At 36.8% G+C, this 18,192-nt stretch overlaps 1 protein-coding gene across 3 annotated transcripts in view; it reads right to left on the bottom strand.

Moving 5' to 3' along the window:
- Nucleotides 1–18,192, bottom strand: part of LOC129739612 (double-stranded RNA-specific editase Adar) — a 184,358-nt gene that overhangs the window by 10,540 nt on the left and 155,626 nt on the right. For all 3 annotated transcript variants that reach the window (XM_055731092.1, XM_055731091.1, XM_055731090.1), the window contains 4 exons: nucleotides 15,813–16,245; nucleotides 15,639–15,750; nucleotides 15,172–15,575; nucleotides 282–533 (listed from right to left, as the gene is read on the bottom strand). In XM_055731092.1, coding sequence (XP_055587067.1) covers nucleotides 282–533; nucleotides 15,172–15,575; nucleotides 15,639–15,750; nucleotides 15,813–16,245 — 1,201 coding nt within the window. The remainder of the gene's footprint in view (nucleotides 1–281; nucleotides 534–15,171; nucleotides 15,576–15,638; nucleotides 15,751–15,812; nucleotides 16,246–18,192) is intronic.

Here is an 18,192-nt window from a genome sequence, read left to right as displayed (position 1 = left end):
ACAAAAGACTCTAGGAGAAGAAATCGTTCCGGGATGCTCGAGGCTGTACTCCTCGCGGAAACAGATTCTTCGTATACTGCAAACTTTCTAAACTACTCACAAACGCCGATTCTGTCGTGGTCCCATTGGTCGCGCTCCACCGAAACAATTCGTGGAACCTGGTAGAGCGCGACCGATGGGGTACGCACGACCGAAAAACCCGGCTTTTCGGTGTAAGTGGGGTTACGTTACGTTTTTTTCTTCGATTCTCCGTTCATTTGGAGTCCTTTTTTTATTCTTACCGGTACATGTGCGCCGGATGCAGCAAGCTGCCCAGCACGATCGAGTGCAGATAGATCGGCTCGATCACGGACGCGAGCAGCGAACCCTGTAAACCGAGCACGTTCCAGCGTGATATTTTGTCCGAGCAGGACATCGTCAGCAGACGCTGCCCCTGCAGGACACCATCCCACGTCTGAATGCCTTCGCTGCTCTTGACCGGTATCGTCCCTTCGCCCGATTCCACCTTGGTGCGCAGCTGGCCGCGGGCTTTCCTGTATCGCGCAAAACGGGGTTTTTTTGTAGGAGGAGATAGTCGAGCGCACGTGTTTTTCGGTTTTTTTTGGTTTCGGAGAGCGAGAGTTTGTTTGTTGTTGTGTGGTTTCGATCGGTTTTCCGAAGTAGGGGAAAAAGGAAGAAGCGTTGGTGGTTCAGGTTTGAGTAAATGGGTTCACAACTTGACGATAGCGTTTTGGGGTTTATGTGTCTATATCGGGTACATTCGGGGGCATCGAGGGGGGGCTGCGCATTTGTTATGGTGTTTATGGATGTGTACGAGCAGATTTACTATCTTTTCTTTGGAATATGGAAGATTCCGAGCAATCATCATTCATCCGGTAAAAATTTAACCTCACCACTCGTTAAAAATGTATGAAAATGTCATATGCATTATGTTCAAGTCCAAAAGGAATATGTATACACACGTCATTAATAGATAAGGCTTATGAATGAAACCTCCAAGACGAGGAAAACAATCCTCTCGTTGTTGAAGTCACTAAAATGCCCACTAAAAATAAAATTGAAACGCTGATTCAAGTCAAGACCTAATAAATAACCCTAGTCTTCAAGCTATACGTATTCATCTTAAGTAAGTGGTAGGGTTCACAGTCTATGAGCCAGTTATTAAGACTTTTGTAACCGAAACATTCAGGTGATAGAACGTTCAGTAAGTCTGAAAGCTCAGGCACTAAAGAAAATTGTTATAGCGATATGTACAGTGGTCATTGAAAGCTCCTCCTAAGCTGTCGGAAAATTGTAGCAGGTCAATTAACCTTCAAGTTACCCAGCTAAAAAGACACTAGAATTAAGATATCTGAACGCCGGTGGACTGGCAATCGCTAGTGCAATAAGTTGCCTTATAATGACTTCAGAAGAATGAGAAGAAATGTATTACTCTACCCTACCACCAAACCTGACTTACTTATTATTTTTAACAGGTCTGGAGAATTGGAACAAAGGATTGAGCCTATCTAACTTTAACATAATCTGACGTGATAGCGATCGAAAATGTCCCAGAAAATGTTTGTTGATAGTGAAAGACGGGCTAGCAATCGCTAGACCAATAAGTAGTACCATGATGGAGATCGAGAAAAAACTATACGGGACAGGGTTGCAAATGTACCTTATTATTCAGAGTATGCCTGATAACCTGATAAGCCTGTTTTATATGTTTCAATAAGAAGTATGATGTCCATTTTCAATTGAGATGTCTGTTTCTGCTTATTGCTTGAACTTGAAATTGTTTCAGTTGTACTTCTATGCTTGAATCGATTATATTCACCAAATCACACTTTCTATGTTTCTTTACTTGAATCGATTACATTCATAAAGCTCAACGGCTCAAAGCGTTTAGAGGGCAGACTAATTTGTATTAATCGAATTTACGGGTTAACTATTTATGATCTAAATTTTGTTTGAAAATCGAATTTGAAAATTGATCGAGTTTTAAAAATAATTCCAGTTTGGATACCGAAATAATCCGAAACTTGGAGTTCGAATCCCATTAATAACATAATTTGGTACGTAAGCAATTGCCCTTAGTTCTTTAAGTGAATTTTTGAGATTTCTGTTTAAAATTGAATAACAGTTAAATCCGTTATGAAAACATCACATTTTTGAAAGCAAAATGTAACAATTTATAAGAATAACATTCTAACGTGACTGAATAAATATAAAACAAATAAACAATGAGAAATTTAAGGACGACTAACGTTACTCATACAGATAACAGACATAGTACATGCTTGATGAAAATATCTTCAGAAAACTCTGCAATATTTAAAAAATAACCAGCAAAGAAGCCTTGAAGAGTTGACGTTAACATAAATATATTTAAATAAATCAAATAAGTATTTGTCTCAGAAGAATGAATAGGGTTCAGGTATCAGAATGGGGATAGGCTTAATAGCTGCACGTTATCCTATCTAATCTAAAATTAACGGAATTCCTGCCTTTTGGAGTACGAGGACATATTTTTCATGAACTTGTTTATGAGATTATGGATTAGTTCTCAAGACTAGTGTGCTCGAAAATGTGAAGCGATTCTTTTTGTTTTTCTCACTTTTTTTTAAGAATGTTTGAAGGATACCTTTTATCATAATGGACTTTTTTACATTCAGGCTCATCAATCAATTTGTTGTTACAGATTCTATCGTAAAGCAGAATTGGCATTCTTACACTTTTTTTCAGCCTCTGAGATCCCGTGAAAAAATTGTAAAAAATCCAACAAGTGGAGACTGCTTTAATAATTTTGTTAATCCCATTTTTACTTAAAAGATGTTCACAAAATACACACGCACGCACAAATAAACTTACGAGCTGAATCGATAGTTTATGCTCATTATGGTCCTAAACGTTTTTATAAGAAAGAGAAAAAGTAATCAGGTCGTTTGTTTTATTGGAGCCTGATTTACCCTCTTATTTTATGTTCAATGTTCTCTGAATTTCTGAAAAAATGTTGGCAACTCTGATAGGGGAGAATGAGGATGCTTGATCTATAGTCAGTGCTTGATCCCTGGGGTGACTTGATTCCTTAGCTATATCTCGAAACCGGAATGCCTTACAAGGATCAAGTGTTCTAAAAAAGAATGCGTATTAATATTTATCCAATAACTAATATTTATCCTGATAAAAACAAACTCAAAAAATGCTTTTATCCAAAAATAAGAAAATTGCGCCTTTAATTATGCTATGACTATATGGTAGTTGAAAAATTTTAGTTTTTTTTTTGTCTAACACTTATAAACTGTGAAATGAGAACTAATATGGAAAAAAAGGCAATGGCCCTTGTATCCTTAGATTTTTATTTGATTTTTGCCAAGGCTTAGGGCATCCTGAATAAAGGATCAAGTCTCCTTTAATTCTAGTTAAGGGTGCGTAATCTAGGGTTGCCATCGGTCCAGCAAAAGCGGGACATGTCCCATGTTTTTAGAAAATGTCCCACCGTCCAGCTTTTTTCAGGGTTGCTAGCGAATTTTCGTTTTGAAATTCCAAAGTTTTTCCGGTTCTCCCCCGGTTTTTTCCCGGTAAAAATGATGATTTTCTCGGTATTTATTATGTTTGTTTTTGAAAATAAAATCATGGTGAATAAAAAAAATTCAATTTAAAGCCTTAAAACTTCTAACAATTGATTCCTGAAACTTGTTTAGCGGTATAAATGCATGACAAATACTTAGACGTCGTTTAACATGTAGTTGTCAGTTTTTCATTAATTTTAAGAACGAGTCTAACGAATTTTATCTATTCATTGTTTTGCTCCACAATTTCAACAATTTGGAAAGAACAAGTTTCACTGTTTTGAGGTTCTTTTGAGCCACAATTTCAATTTTTTCTTGAATTTGTACAGAATTGAAGAAATAAATTTTGTACAGTTTGTATAGAAATATGTCCAAAATACATCGAAATATTTTATTGAATCATCTTGTTAACTTGAATGGGGATTTGTTTTACAAAACCTCAAATCTAGAGTTTGTTTTGATTAGATCGTATGAACCAACATAAACAAATTTGAGTTATTTACTGCAAACAATTGAAAAACATGTATTCTACGTTAAGTAAAAATTTGGTTTCATTTTATCAAAAAATAAATTTTAGAACATGATTTGATATTAAGACGCATAATGACTTTCTCGTTCTTGCGTGCAATTTGGTTTTAACGACTATTTGCATCGCACTAAATTGCCGTGCATGCAGTAAGTCGCAAAACAACAATTTTAGAGTTTGTTTTGATTGGGTCGTATGAGCCAATGTAAACAAAATTGAGTTTTTAACTGCAAACGATTGATGATCGTGAACTTCATATTAAAAAAAACACATGGTTCTGAATAGTCAATAAAACAGTTTAAAATCGTTTTGAAATTTGGACGTAAAATAAATTTTCTTGAAAAAACATTTTTTTTATGCAACCTTTTTCGAAATAGGTCCTTAAAATTTTTCGATTGCGTTTGGCTCATGCGACGTTTTGATTTGCTGCGAAACAAAAGGACACAAGTGACAGCTCGGCTTTTTGGTTTTTACGACGTTGTGAATTTTCGTTGCGTTTACGATATCTGTGTACAATTTTTGAAACATTTCAATTAAAACTTACACGGATGGATTCAATTAGTTGTGTGGTAAGTGACCATTTAACGTGTCTTCAAGGTGTGATTAAAATTTTCCTTTTTAAATACATAGGCGTCCATGACGATCCATTATTTTGGCCGGATCACTGGAAAAACTACAATAGCTGAATTAAAGGCTCAGGTGAGGAAAATTAATCTGGATTGAAACGGAATCTTGAAAAAACGTTTAGAAAAATAGGTCAACGCAATCCACAATCCACAGAACGAACTATGATTGGGGAAATAATCGAGTGCTAGGAAGGAAAAGATTGAAGCCGCTGGTGTAAGAATAGTTATCGAAAAGTTCGAAAGTTTTACCAAAGCCAGAGAAAAGCGATCGGTCATCGAAAACTTGGCTTCGTAATGACCTGTTTCCTTCGTTATAAGAGGAGGCCGATCACTATATAGTAGGTGATTCGGTACAGGCTGTGGATTACGCAACGGATTTCTTCTGAACAACATGAGCCACGAGCCTCAATCGTATAGATCAAGCAATGGCATGGACAGGGAAGTTCAGGTTTCGGGTCGTGCCATTTTTACAGTCACGTTAGGGGATTGTAGCAGATCTGTATAAAGCTTCCAAGGCGACTGTCAGGAATGATTCGTGGAGCAGTTTCATGATGCCGAGAAGGTATGGTCAAGCAAGACAAATGTGATGGACCAATTACATTGTATACATATTGGGGCTTATTCTGCGACGCGAGTGACGTGACCCACGAAATTTCACTTCTTCGTTCTGACTCCAGAAAATGCTCCAGAAAAGAAATTTGTGTATCGATGAGCTGTGAAGACCAATAACAACTCATCCGAACGAAAATTTCGTGGCTAGAGAAGCTATTTAAGCCAGCAAAACGATACTCGCGTCGCCCCATTGTATACTTATAAGTAGTAGCGTCAAAATGACCAATTGACGATTAAAACATATTTTTGTGTTGTGAACATTGTGATTAATATGACCTCTCGTTTATATTAGAATCATCAATTTTATCGCATGATTTTATTTTCAACAAGGAGAAAGAACAATTTTCCTTGGCAACCTGTATCGTTTAGCTATTTAGCAAAAATGATAAAACATTTTGTTTTTTGATTTTCGTGATGAAGAAATTCATGATTTGAATTGCAGTTTAGAATAAATTAAAGAATTTAAATTAAGAAAAAATTCTAATAACAAAATGTAAACCAGATTTTAATATCGTTAAATATCATTATTTAAAACAACCTTTCATTGTTGAATATTGTATTCGTAATTAAATTTTTATGCATTTCTTTTACTGTACTTGCTTACTAGAGCTAGAATTAGAGCCAATTGTATTTAACATACATTTAGATATTTTTTCGATTTACAAAACGACGTTAGCGCCAAACATTTCATCCAGTAAGTCGTAAGTCCTGTTGAACTGGCAACTGTGCCCCGTTAATTTGTATCAGTGTAGAACGTTAAACGTCAAAGTGGTGAGTTATCCGTAATTCCATCCGGGTTCTCTTCGTTTGAGCGTACGCAATCCTGTGCAGTGTCCACTCTGCCAAGTACGTGCTCACTACTATGAGCTAAAGTAATGCTCGTATAGAATACACCAAGCTATTATTAACCTATTATGGCTTTAATTGTCACAATTTGAGATTCTTCTGAGCTACAATTATAAAATGAGAATTAAAAATATAATTCGATTCCACAATTTTTTTAACACGTCCACTGGTTCTTACGACCTTCTGAAACTAACTCTGGATTCTACTGTTAAGGACATGCAAATATAAATTTGATGTCTTTCAAATGATGCTTCAAATTATTTCGAATAAAGTAGCGAGTTCACTTCCATCTGTACCGTTGAGCCGTCAACACGTACGCCGGAGCATCGTATCGTTGCTGTGTACCTGCAGGAACATTTTACATTATTTATTTTTTCCTTACCTGTATTTCAATCAGCACTTTTCAGTGATAAAATTATTTTCATTTTCTTTTATTCATATTTTCTCTTTTCTTTCCAGCATGGGGAAGTCTTCGGCCGGCTCAAGGGCCGGAAGAAAACGGATTGCTGAACCTAATCCAGGGCCATCTGCCAAAAAAGTTGAAATTTCCAATTCATTCGATGTCCTTCATAACATCGGTGATGAGGAAATATTCATATTTAATTCTGATAAGAGTACTAAGAAACCTTCTTCTTCTTCTTATACTCTTAAAAACGAAAAGATTCCACCAATAACGGTCACGATTCCTGACTTCAATGCCTTTCGAAAAGAAATCGTCACTTCCGTCAAGGACGTGAAGATTTCTTTTCAGATCGGTCGAAGGGGAACTGCTCGTATATTGGCGGAATCTTTTAATGATTTTCAAAAGGTTTTAAATTATTTGAATAATAAAAAACACCAATTTTTTACGTACGACACTAGAAGTGATCGTCCATTTAAAGTTGTACTTCGTGGTCTCACTGGCGATCAGACACCGGATGAGATCACAGCTGAATTAAATTCTTTGTTAGGTTTTTCTCCAATTCAAGTAATTCAAATGAGGAAAAGAACCAACACGAATAATATCAGTAGTGTTGGTTTTGCTCCTGAACTTTATTTGATCCATTTTAAAAAGGATCAGGTTAATAATTTGCAAATTCTTGAAAAGGCTCGTCTTATGTTTCATTGTCGAGTCAAATTCGAACCTTTTCGTAAATCTTCTACCAATTTTCTTCAAAATATTACGCAATGTCGTCGTTGTCAAGCTTTTTGTCATGGCACTAAAAATTGTAGAATGAATGCCAGATGCATGTTTTGCGGCTCATTCGATCATGAAAAATCTAAATGCCTTTTTGGTGGTGATAAGCCAAAAACAGAATTTTTTAAGTGTGCAAATTGCGCAGGTAGTCATTCCTCGAATTCGCTAGACTGTCCCATCAGGGCAAAAATTATTGCTTCTAGGAAAAATCCCAAAGTTTCCAGAAAAGTTTCTTCTCCTCCTTCCTCTTTTTCGTCTTCACACGTCGGGCCGGCAAACAACCTGCCTGTTCGCGGTCAGCCTCGGCCTACATTGGAATCACGGCTGGGTAATACCCGAAGTGATTTTAATGTTACCTGTGCTGAATCTGCGCCCCAGACTCGTTGTTTATCGTTCTCAGAGGTGGTTGAAAATGGGATTCCCTCTTCAGGTTTAACTAATAAAAATGGGAAAAAAACCAAGTCTCAACGTTCATGCGAAGGCTTGGGAAAATCCCCGAAATTCAAATACTTGTTCTTCTCCTCCTTTTCTGATCCTAACAATTTTGTTGATTTGGGTGAGATTACTGAGGAAAAATTAAAATTTTTGCATCAAAATTTAATGGAAATGATGCAACTTATGTTGAAAGCAAATTCAATGTTTGAAGCTTTCCAAACTTCTTTTATAATGCTAACAAAATTATTATGACTTTACGATTCCCTCATGGATCCAAATAGATGTTTAAATATTATGAATTGGAACGCTAGATCTTTGCTGGCTAACCAAGACGAGTTCTTTTTATTTTTGAAAACTCAAAACATACATATTGCTGCCATCACTGAAACTTTTTTAAAACCAGACAATAATTTGAAAAGCAATGCTTTCTTTAAAATTTTACGAAATGATCGACTTGATCGACAAGGTGGGGGTGTAGCTATTGTCATCAATAGTCGTCTCAAATTTAGACTTCTTCCTTCTTTCAATACAAAAGTCTTAGAAACAATTGGAATTGAATTAGAAACTTCTATGGGGAAAATTATAATTGTTGCCGCATATTTGCCTTTTCAATGTAGCGGTGAACAGAAAAATTTTTTGAAGGGAGATTTACAAAAACTCACCAGAAATAAATCTAAATTTTTTATTATTGGTGACTTTAATGCAAAACACCGATCTTGGAATAATATTTCATCAAATTCAAATGGGAATATTTTGTTTAATGACTGCTCTGCAGGTTATTATACTGTTGAATATCCTAATGGGCATACTTGTTTTTCTTCAATTAGAAATCCCTCCACAATTGATTTGGTTCTAACGGATTTAGGCGAGCATTGTAGTCAATTAGTTACTCATGCGGACCTCGATTCAGACCACCTTCCAGTAACATTTTCTTTATCCCAAAGTCCCATTGAAAACCCTTTAAAATCAACTTTTAACTTTCAAAAGGCTAACTGGGAGCGATATATGAATTTTATTGAACGTAATTTAGATGTAAACGTTCCACTGAATTCAATAGAAGATATTGATTTGGCTGTAGAAAATTTGACAACTGCAATAGTCAATGCTAAAGCCGCTTCAATACCTAAAGTTAAACATAAATTCAATCAACCTTTAATTGATGATGATCTTCAGTTTTTGATACGACTGAAAAACATTCGTCGACGCCAATATCAACGTACTAGAGATCCTTATTTGAAATTAATTTATTGCGACCTTCAAAAAGAGATCAAACGTCGTTTAAATTTCATTCGTAATGAAAATTTTGCTAAAGCAGTAGAGGACATAAAACCCTACTCAAAGCCATTTTGGAAATTAACTAAAATTTTGAAAAAGCCCCAGAAGCCAATTCCTACTTTGAAAGATGGGGATAAACTTCTTTTAACTAATTCAGAAAAGGCTCAAAAATTAGCCCAACAATTTGAGTCTGCTCATGATTTTAATTTAAACGTTGTAAGTCCAATTGATGCTCAAATTTCCCTAGAATTTGATGATATTCTTTCTAAGCAAAATGTGTTTGAAAGTTCTTGTGAGACAAATATTGATGAACTTAAATTGATTTTCAAAAAATTTAAAAATATGAAAGCTCCAGGGGAAGATGGGATTTTCTATATTCTTCTTAAAAAGTTGCCTGAAAGCACTTTAAATTTTTTAGTTAAAATTTTCAACAAATGTTTTCACTTGGCCTATTTTCCCAATAAATGGAAAAATGCCAAAGTAACTCCAATTTTGAAACCTGGAAAAAGTGCTTCAGAGCCTTCAAGTTATCGACCAATTAGTTTGCTTCCATCTTTAAGTAAACTATTTGAGAGAGTTATTTTGAATAGAATGATGATTCACATTAATCAGAATTCCATTTTCCCTGATGAACAATTTGGTTTTCGTCATGGACATTCTACTACACATCAACTTTTGAGTGTAACTAATATGATTAACGCTAACAAATCTGAAGGTTATTCAACTGGTGTTGCTCTTCTTGATATTGAAAAAGCTTTTGACAGTGTTTGGCACAAAGGTTTAGTAGCTAAATTAGCTCGATTTGATTTTCCTGTATATCTCACCAAAATTATTCAAAATTATTTGACTAGCCGAACCTTACAAGTAAGCTATCAAAATTCATGCTCTGAAAGGACACCCATTAGAGCTGGTGTCCCTCAAGGCAGTATACTTGGGCCAATTTTATACAATATTTTTACTTCTGATCTTCCTGATGTACCAGAAGGAAAAGGTAGAAGATTATTTGCTGATGATACTTTGCTTTCAGCAAAAGGTCGAAATTTACGGGTGGTACGCAGTAGATTGCAACAAAATTTAAATTCCTTCTTGAATTACTTGAAAATGTGGAAAATTTCTCCTAACGCTTCCAAAACTCAACTTATTTTATTTCCCCATAAGCCAAGAGCAAATTTTTTAAAACCTAATGAAAATCATTCCATAACTTTTAATGGGGTTTCATTAGAATGGTCTGATCACGTGAAGTACTTGGGACTTACACTTGATCGGAATCTTACTTTTAAAAATCACATTGAAGATATTCAATCTAAATGTAATAAATACACTAAATCTCTTTATTCTCTCATCAACAGGAAATCCCGGTTGTGTCTGCGAAATAAGATGCTCATCTTCAAACAAGTTTTCCGACCAGCGATCATGTATGCAGTCCCGATTTGGTCTAGCTGCTGCGCGACGAGGAAGAAAGTCATCCAGAGGATTCAGAACAAAGTTCTGAAAATGATTTTGCGGCTTCCACCTTGGCACAGCACCGAAGATCTTCATCGGATTGCAGGCATTGAATCTATTGAAGAGATGGCCAACAAAATCATCTCCAACTTCAGAGGCAAATCGATGCAGTCTTCCATCGCAGAGATTCGTTCTCTTTTTGTTTAGTTTAATTTTAAGATAGTGTTTAGTTTTAAGTATAAAATATTTTTGCTATTACAGGATGTTCTCCTACATTAAAAACTTGATTGCGCTCAGCAAATTTAAATCTTATAAATAAATTTTTATAATCTAGTTACTTATAGGGCTATGAACAGTTCATTATTGAGCTGAACACCTAGTTTAATGCAATAATGTAATATAAGTGTAATCATGATTTGATACAAATAAAGACATATTAAAAAAAAAAAAAAAAAAAGTAGCGAGTTGTTTTAGGTAATTGTGATTAATTTCAGGGTAAAATTCAAAGAATTTCAAAATGACGTAAAAGTCAAATAAGTCAAGTAATAGGTCGTAAGTACGACTCAACTGGTAAAACCCAAACTTATGCTCGTTTCGAACAAAACAACTTTTTTTTCATGCATTTTTGCATTGACTGTCATATTTTCAGATTATTTGGAGCGACATTCTTTAAAAGAGAATTTAAAAAGTGATTCAAAACTTCAACATTTATTTTCTCAACACACGTCCAATGGCTCATACGACTTAATCAAAACAAACTCTAGAATTCGGAGTAGTGGTTTAAGCGACCTTCTGCATTTTCCAGAAAACGCTTCGTTAAGTGTAAAAAAGTAGTAAAATTCTATTGGAGATAGTTGTTAGTAGTATAATTTAAGGTGTCTTGTTTAAAAGATGGCTTTAATATGCTAGGTAAGTTTAAACAAACGTTAATTTATGCTGGGCAAAATATCAACTCCGTACTTTTACAGAGGGCACAGAGGCAGCCAAAATAATAAGCGGCTTTATGAAAAAGCCTCCGCACTCCTTGAACGATCATCGCAGCAGCCAGCAATATTAGCAAAGGACTGTAGCAACTCTTAAAACCAGGTGCAAGACGTTACTGTGCGATAAGAATCGACGCTTACGACGACTAGTAAAGAGTTTGTAGTTTCTATAGTACAGGGTCATGAATAAGGGCAATACAATGATCTTCGAGTCTGTGAACGTTCTACGCAGAAAAAGTGTAATATTACAATAATAAAGTGAACAAGCTGCTGGTTGAACCTAAGCATACCTCTGACTTTCACAGCCATTAAAGAGTGTGTAAGACAAAAGTTCTCAACATCAGTGATAGCAATCGCTAGCGCAACAGATCATTCTATTATCTAGGTATTGATGGACTTGAATAGGTTCCACTAACGGGATGAATAACCAAACAAGTTTAAAATCCCACATAAAAAAATAGGTTCCACTCCACAGAAAACAAGGCCATTTGTTGATCATCACTTAACCCTCATCCGCATTAGATTTCATTACCCTAATCAGCACTAGGAGTGTCAATTTGACACTCCCAGCTAAAATCGTCATAACTCTTTTTATATCTAACCGATCACAATGAAACTTATATCACTAGAAACCTTGTAATGTCAGTAAAATATGTTTAGAACATTATGCATAGCTAAAGCTTATAGTTTTCCCGTTATTCAGCACGAAAGAAAAAAAATCCGAAAAAACATGCCTCAGGAAAATTGGTGTAGTTCATATAATACATGTCCAAAAAAATATGTGACTTATGCATATGAAAGCTGAAGTTAATGCCTACATCATGAAGACAAGAAATATTTTTTTAATTTTTTTTTAATGAAATGGTCACAAAAAGTTCAAAAAAGTGGTCTAAAAAACCTACTTTTCATTCGATTGCTAGTAAATACTGTTTGAGTGATGGTAGAGCTTTAGAAAAAATATGACAACAAACTTTATTGAAATTCTAACATTTTGCTGTCTTTAGATTTTTGATGCAAAAAAAATTGAATTTACTGGAATTTTTCAAAGTTCACTACTTTGCGCGATTTTTTTACAAATTGAAATTTCATCTGTTTTTGTGGTCCACTGTCAGGTTGTACCTGGATTATCAGTGCTTTTGCTTTGTTTGGACCCATCAAGAGTATATTCATTGGAAAGCACATTTAATCTACATTCTAGTGAGGTGCTACAATTCACGCTGTGAGATTTCACAAAAATATAAAAATTATAAACGTAAAATCATTCCTGAATTTCTAGAACTACAAGCAGCGGTCCAGCAAAACGTGTTTGTTTGCTCTCCGAGTAGGTACGGTGGGTGGTTATTCGGGCAGAGAGCGAAGCCGACAGACGAAATAACGATGCTTGTCATGCATTTCTTGGTCTGTCGGCTTCGCTCTCTGCCCGAATAACCACCCACCGTACCTACTCGGAGAGCAAACAAACACGTTTTGCTGGACCGCTGCTTGTAGTTCTAGAAATTCAGGAATGATTTTACGTTTTTAATTTTCATATTTTTGTGAAATCTCACAGCGTGAATTGTAGCACCTCACTAGAATGTAGATTAAATGTGCTTTCCAATGAATATACTCTTGATTGGTCCAAACAAAGCAAAAGCACTGATAATCCAGGTACAACCTGACAGTGGACCACAAAAACAGATGAAATTTCAATTTGTAAAAAAATCGTGCAAAGTAGTGAACTTTGAAAAATTCCAGTAAATTCAATTTTTGTTGCATCGAAAATCTAAAGACAGCAAAATGTTGGAATTTTAAAACATTTTGTAGTCATATTTTTTTTCAAAACTCTACCATCGCTCAAACAGTATTTACTAGCAATCGAATGAAAAGTAGGTTTTTTAGACCACTTTTTTGAACTTTTTGTGACCATTTCATTAAAAAAAATTTAAAAAAATATTTCTTGTCTTCATGATATAGGCATTAACTTCAGCTTTCATATGCATAAGGCAAATATTTTTTTGGACGTGCAACATATGAACTACAGCAGTTTTCGTAAGGCATATTTTTTCGGATTTTTTTTCTTTCATGCTGAATAACGAAAAAACTTGTAACTTTAGCTGTATATAATGTTCAAAACATATTTTACTGACATTACAAGGCTTCTATTGATGTAAGTTTTATATGAAGTTCATAATAATTCAAACGAATTAAATAGATTTTACTTTTGGAGTGTCAAAATGACACTCTAAGTCGGAAAAGGGAGTTTTTTTGTCCAGGCTTCCAGGGTTCGTCCATAAATAAAGTAAAGATGCAATATTAAAGAACTTTTGAATTCATTTAGGGTCCCCGAAGAAATTTTTCTCTTTTGAAGCTTTTGAAAAAAGTTACAAGCATTCAAACTTGCAATAGTGTCAAAATGACACTCTAATGCGGATGAGGGTTAAGAGGTAGTGTTCAATAGCGTGAGTTTCCTGGAGTACATTTCTTTTAAGAGTATCTTTTTTAATATTCACTCTTCAGGAATAAGCGATATAACCTTCTATTCTAAAGTGTTGACACGTCTTCATGTCTACAATGTTCAAAATTGTCGAAATTCCATGATCTTTACAATCAACCGACCAGTTACTTCCGGAAACAGAGCAAGCATAGGCACTTATTCTGTGCCCAGCGTGAAGTGACGATAGCCGAGTCACCTTACAGTTACCGGACTCTTAGTCACCTTATTTCGATAGTCGGCGTAAGCGAAGTGACAGAGGCTCATTCCCAAAGTTCATGCGAAGCGACGTTCGTAACCTGAAGCGACTCCTGGGATCGAGTGACTCGGGTGACTCGACCATCGTCAACCAACGCGCGGCGCAGGCTAAGGGCCGTAGCATATCGCCCAAAATGGCTGTGATCCAAAGAAATATTTTAGTTACCTAAGATGGTCGAAAACCTTATGGAGAAAGGTCGTGAAAAAACTCTTGGCCGTGAATTTGTGTAACGTTGTCTCACTTAGGTCTCTAACAAAAAGATGATAAGAATGAATGACCGATCTAAATGTATCCAAAGCTTTTTCCTCACAGTAATCATAAAGTGTTTCAAGAGGTTGTTCAGGATCACCCTTGATAGTATGATCGATAAGCATTATTTTTCTATAGGTTTGGTTGTAACACTCACACATTCTTGAAACATTCATTAAGTGTTTTGGTAACTATTTACTATTTACATTTATAAGTGGCCTTCCGACACAATATTTCGACGTTTAGGCCTAAATATGGTCCTTCGAGCCGGATCATGAACAAACGGTGTATGACTTATTTTACAGATTTTATTGGTCTGTATTTTCAATCGCTTTTTGAGAGTTTACCTAGAATCTGTCGTTACGACAGAAAGCATAGGTTATCGGCCCTGAAGCAGTTAGTATTAAAGGTTCGATTGGCCATATTTGGAAGGCAGAGTGGCTATATACACAAACATGTCTTAAAAGATACTCTTTAATTGTAGTTAGGGATATAATCCATTTAATTAGAATTGTGTTTTTTTTTCCACCTCGGGTATTGAAAGTATCAGAACTATCTCTCATTCCATCAGGAACGATCTTGAAAAGTGTCATTGTAGAAAATTTGTCATTGGCCTAAGCTTGATAAAACCAAAAGGGTTAGAAACTTTTCCGTACACATCCATAAACACCAGCCACAAATGCCCACCGCCCCCCGGCAGAAACGAACTACATTACCTGTTGGGATGCTTGTCTACCTCCATGTTGTCGTTCTCGTGGGGGCTGAACACTCTCGCATCTCCGCAGGGGGCCGTATTGATGTACAGATGGAAGTTGATCCCGTCCCGCAAACGGTACAAACTCGCTCCCTCCGGCTTTACGAAGATACTCGGCTCGGTCGGCAGAGCGTTGTCCGGCGTTTGATCTGCCGCCGATGATTTGCCATTGCACTGGCTGGCGGCGGTCGCCGCAGGTTTAATATTTTCCGACTGCTTTTTACAGTGCAGATCCAGCTGGGTGTAGATGAAGTCAACGAGGCCTCGGCGGGCAATGATTTCCGCGTGCGAGTCATTGATCACCGATCCGGTTACGCTCATGTGCTCGCCACTCACGCACTTGGTTCCGGTGGCCAGGGAGATGACCTACAAGATTGAAAGAGAATTATAGTAATTGCTAAGTAAGTTGATGGGTTCTCTAGGACTAACCTTAGCCGTTTTGGCGTCATAACCGTGGGTCATTACGATACCCGCCAGAACCTTACGCCTCGAGTACACATCGTTGCCTTTCATAACCTCGTTGAAGCGCTCGATGACTAACCTACGAAATGAAACAGATCATCAATAACGTATAACGACGATAAGAAGACAATCAACACCTACTTTCCGATCGTGTCGGCAAAGGTCTGGGGCAGTTCGACCTTCGTTTGGTCGTGCAAGGACATGGCGTCCCCGTTCATGCCGAGACCGGACATGCTACCGGGTCCCATTCCGCCGGATCCGGCATTGCTTACCATACCGAACTTGGCCTGCTGCAGCGGGCTGAAGGAGATGTTGCACATCGAGGCCAGCGCTGCCTTGGCCGCGGCATTCTTGGCCATCTTCTTCGACGGGCCGGTTCCCTCGAAGCGTTGGCCATCGACCGTTACGACCACGGTAAACTTGGAGTGCTGCAGGCCGTCCGTGGAAACGCACTCGAAGTGGGCATCGGTGAAGAGCTCGTGCAGCAGCATCACCGGACCCTTCTCGGGCTGTGGCTTGGTAGACTGACCCGGCGAGACCTTCCGGGCGGCATGGGCGGCCGAGGACTTGAGCTCTGTAGTTTTTATTAGGGTATGGGGTGCAGTTGGATGTTTGGAAGTGGGTTCAAGAGGACCAGATACAAAGAAAGAAGATAGATCAACATGGACATCGGTTAAGGCTTGAACAGAGCACGTTGACTGAGAGTAGGTAGTTGTTGTTTTTTTTATGTCATTCATTTCATCATAGATTACGTTCGGTGAGAGGACAAACGATGAGAAGGGAGCAGAGTGAATGCAATCATTATTATTACTCAGATACAATAGTTAATACAAGGTGTTTTAAGGGAACAGAAGCCAACTCAATGTAAACTCAATCAATATAGTATTGTATAGGTAGGTTAACCTGTGTTAAAGTTGGGTGCAAGTAATAATCGGAAGCTTGGTTGATACGGCTGAGGTTCTCTTACTTGGTGACTTCTTCGATAAAGGCCTGTTGAAAGCGCAGCAGCCAGCCGAGGCTGAAGCTAAGCATTCCGGAAAGGTTTCTTCCTTCGATAGTTTCGCTATAGCGGTCAAACTCTTCTATTCTACCTTGTTGAACACACAGCACCCTTGCAAACAGATGAAGTCGATGAACTTTGGCGACTAAACTTGGCGATTCTTCATGGCACCAAAGCGAATATTAGTGGTCAAAAAAGACTTCCCTGCGGAACGCTACGAGGTGCAACATTCAAGATAGGACCTTTCCGTAGGCTTAGTAACCTACTGAGTAATTCAGACAACCTTTGATGTTGAATACTGATCAGTTGTCGTTTAATCCTTTTCGTAAATCAACTGTTCTTAAACAATCAGTGAACTTGTCTAGAGTTAGCTGGATGTCTTGAAGTTCCAACTCGAAGTAAAACGCAATAATTATGACTGACTAATAGTTCTCGAGGTCAGAGGCTCAAGAGGTCTGCAGTCTACAAATTCTCAAATTTCGAGGTCTCCAAAAAAGCCTCAAATCTAGAGAGACCTGTGAATGCGACAGCATTTCGAATTCCGAACAAAAATAGTCGTAGAAACAGCTGTTATCTCAGGATTATCCTTACTATCCGAAGTAAGCTAACGCAACACCCATGCCAAAAAAGAAGCGATAGATATGCCTTACAGGGTCTCTTGAGATAACCAGAGATAGACAAAAATGACGTGCCTTCACGTTGCAGTATTCAAATCCAATTTTGACGGTCGTCTAGGGCAGTGGAAAACCTGATACAAATTTCCTTTTTTGAGAGAAAATATTTGGTATGAATACCAAATCGAATTGAACATCATGAACTTTGACGAGAAGATTTTTTTGTATTAAATTAAAATATCAAGTATGACTGTTAAATTTAAGTTTGAAAATAAACATAAAGACAAGAGAAAAAAAAAGTTATTAAATCAGGAATCAGAAAAGCAAAATAGTTTTTCAAATTGAAAAAGGACTGATATGGAAATTTTCTGAGATTCTCTTCAGAGTGTTTTGAGATTCGTTTGAGACTCTTTTGAGATTCTATCAAAATAATTTACAGATTGATTCAAAACTTTTTGTAGATTGTTCAAAGAACAACCTTGTAAGCTCTTTTCAAAGTCATTAGACGCACTTTCTGGACTCTTGTGACTCTTTTGAACCTTTTTTCAAACTCATTGAGTGCTTTTTCAGAACTCGTGAGATTGTTTTTAAATTGGTCTAAAATTTTTTTAGAACCTGTTAAGATTCTCTGAGAGAATTCCGAGGCTCTCTGGAGCACTTTATTTGACACTTTTGAGCTTGTAACAAAGCTATTTTCAGACTCTTTTGATACTCTAAAGGACAATTTAGAGGCTCTCTTATTTTTTTCAAAGATTGTTACGAGATTTTTCTGACTGTTTTGCGGCTGTTTTAAAACTCTTCTGAGACTTTTTACAGTTCTTTCAGGAATCTTGAGACACTTTTATGTTTTTTGGAGACACTCTTACGACTGTTCTGAGACTCTTTTCGGAATTTTTTGCGTCTTTTA

The sequence above is a fragment of the Uranotaenia lowii genome, chromosome 1 (genome assembly GCF_029784155.1).
Source record: "Uranotaenia lowii strain MFRU-FL chromosome 1, ASM2978415v1, whole genome shotgun sequence".
Taxonomy (NCBI): Eukaryota; Metazoa; Arthropoda; class Insecta; order Diptera; family Culicidae; genus Uranotaenia; species Uranotaenia lowii.
The sequence above is the reverse complement of the archived record's forward strand: the minus strand, read 5'-3'. Positions and strand labels throughout refer to the sequence as shown.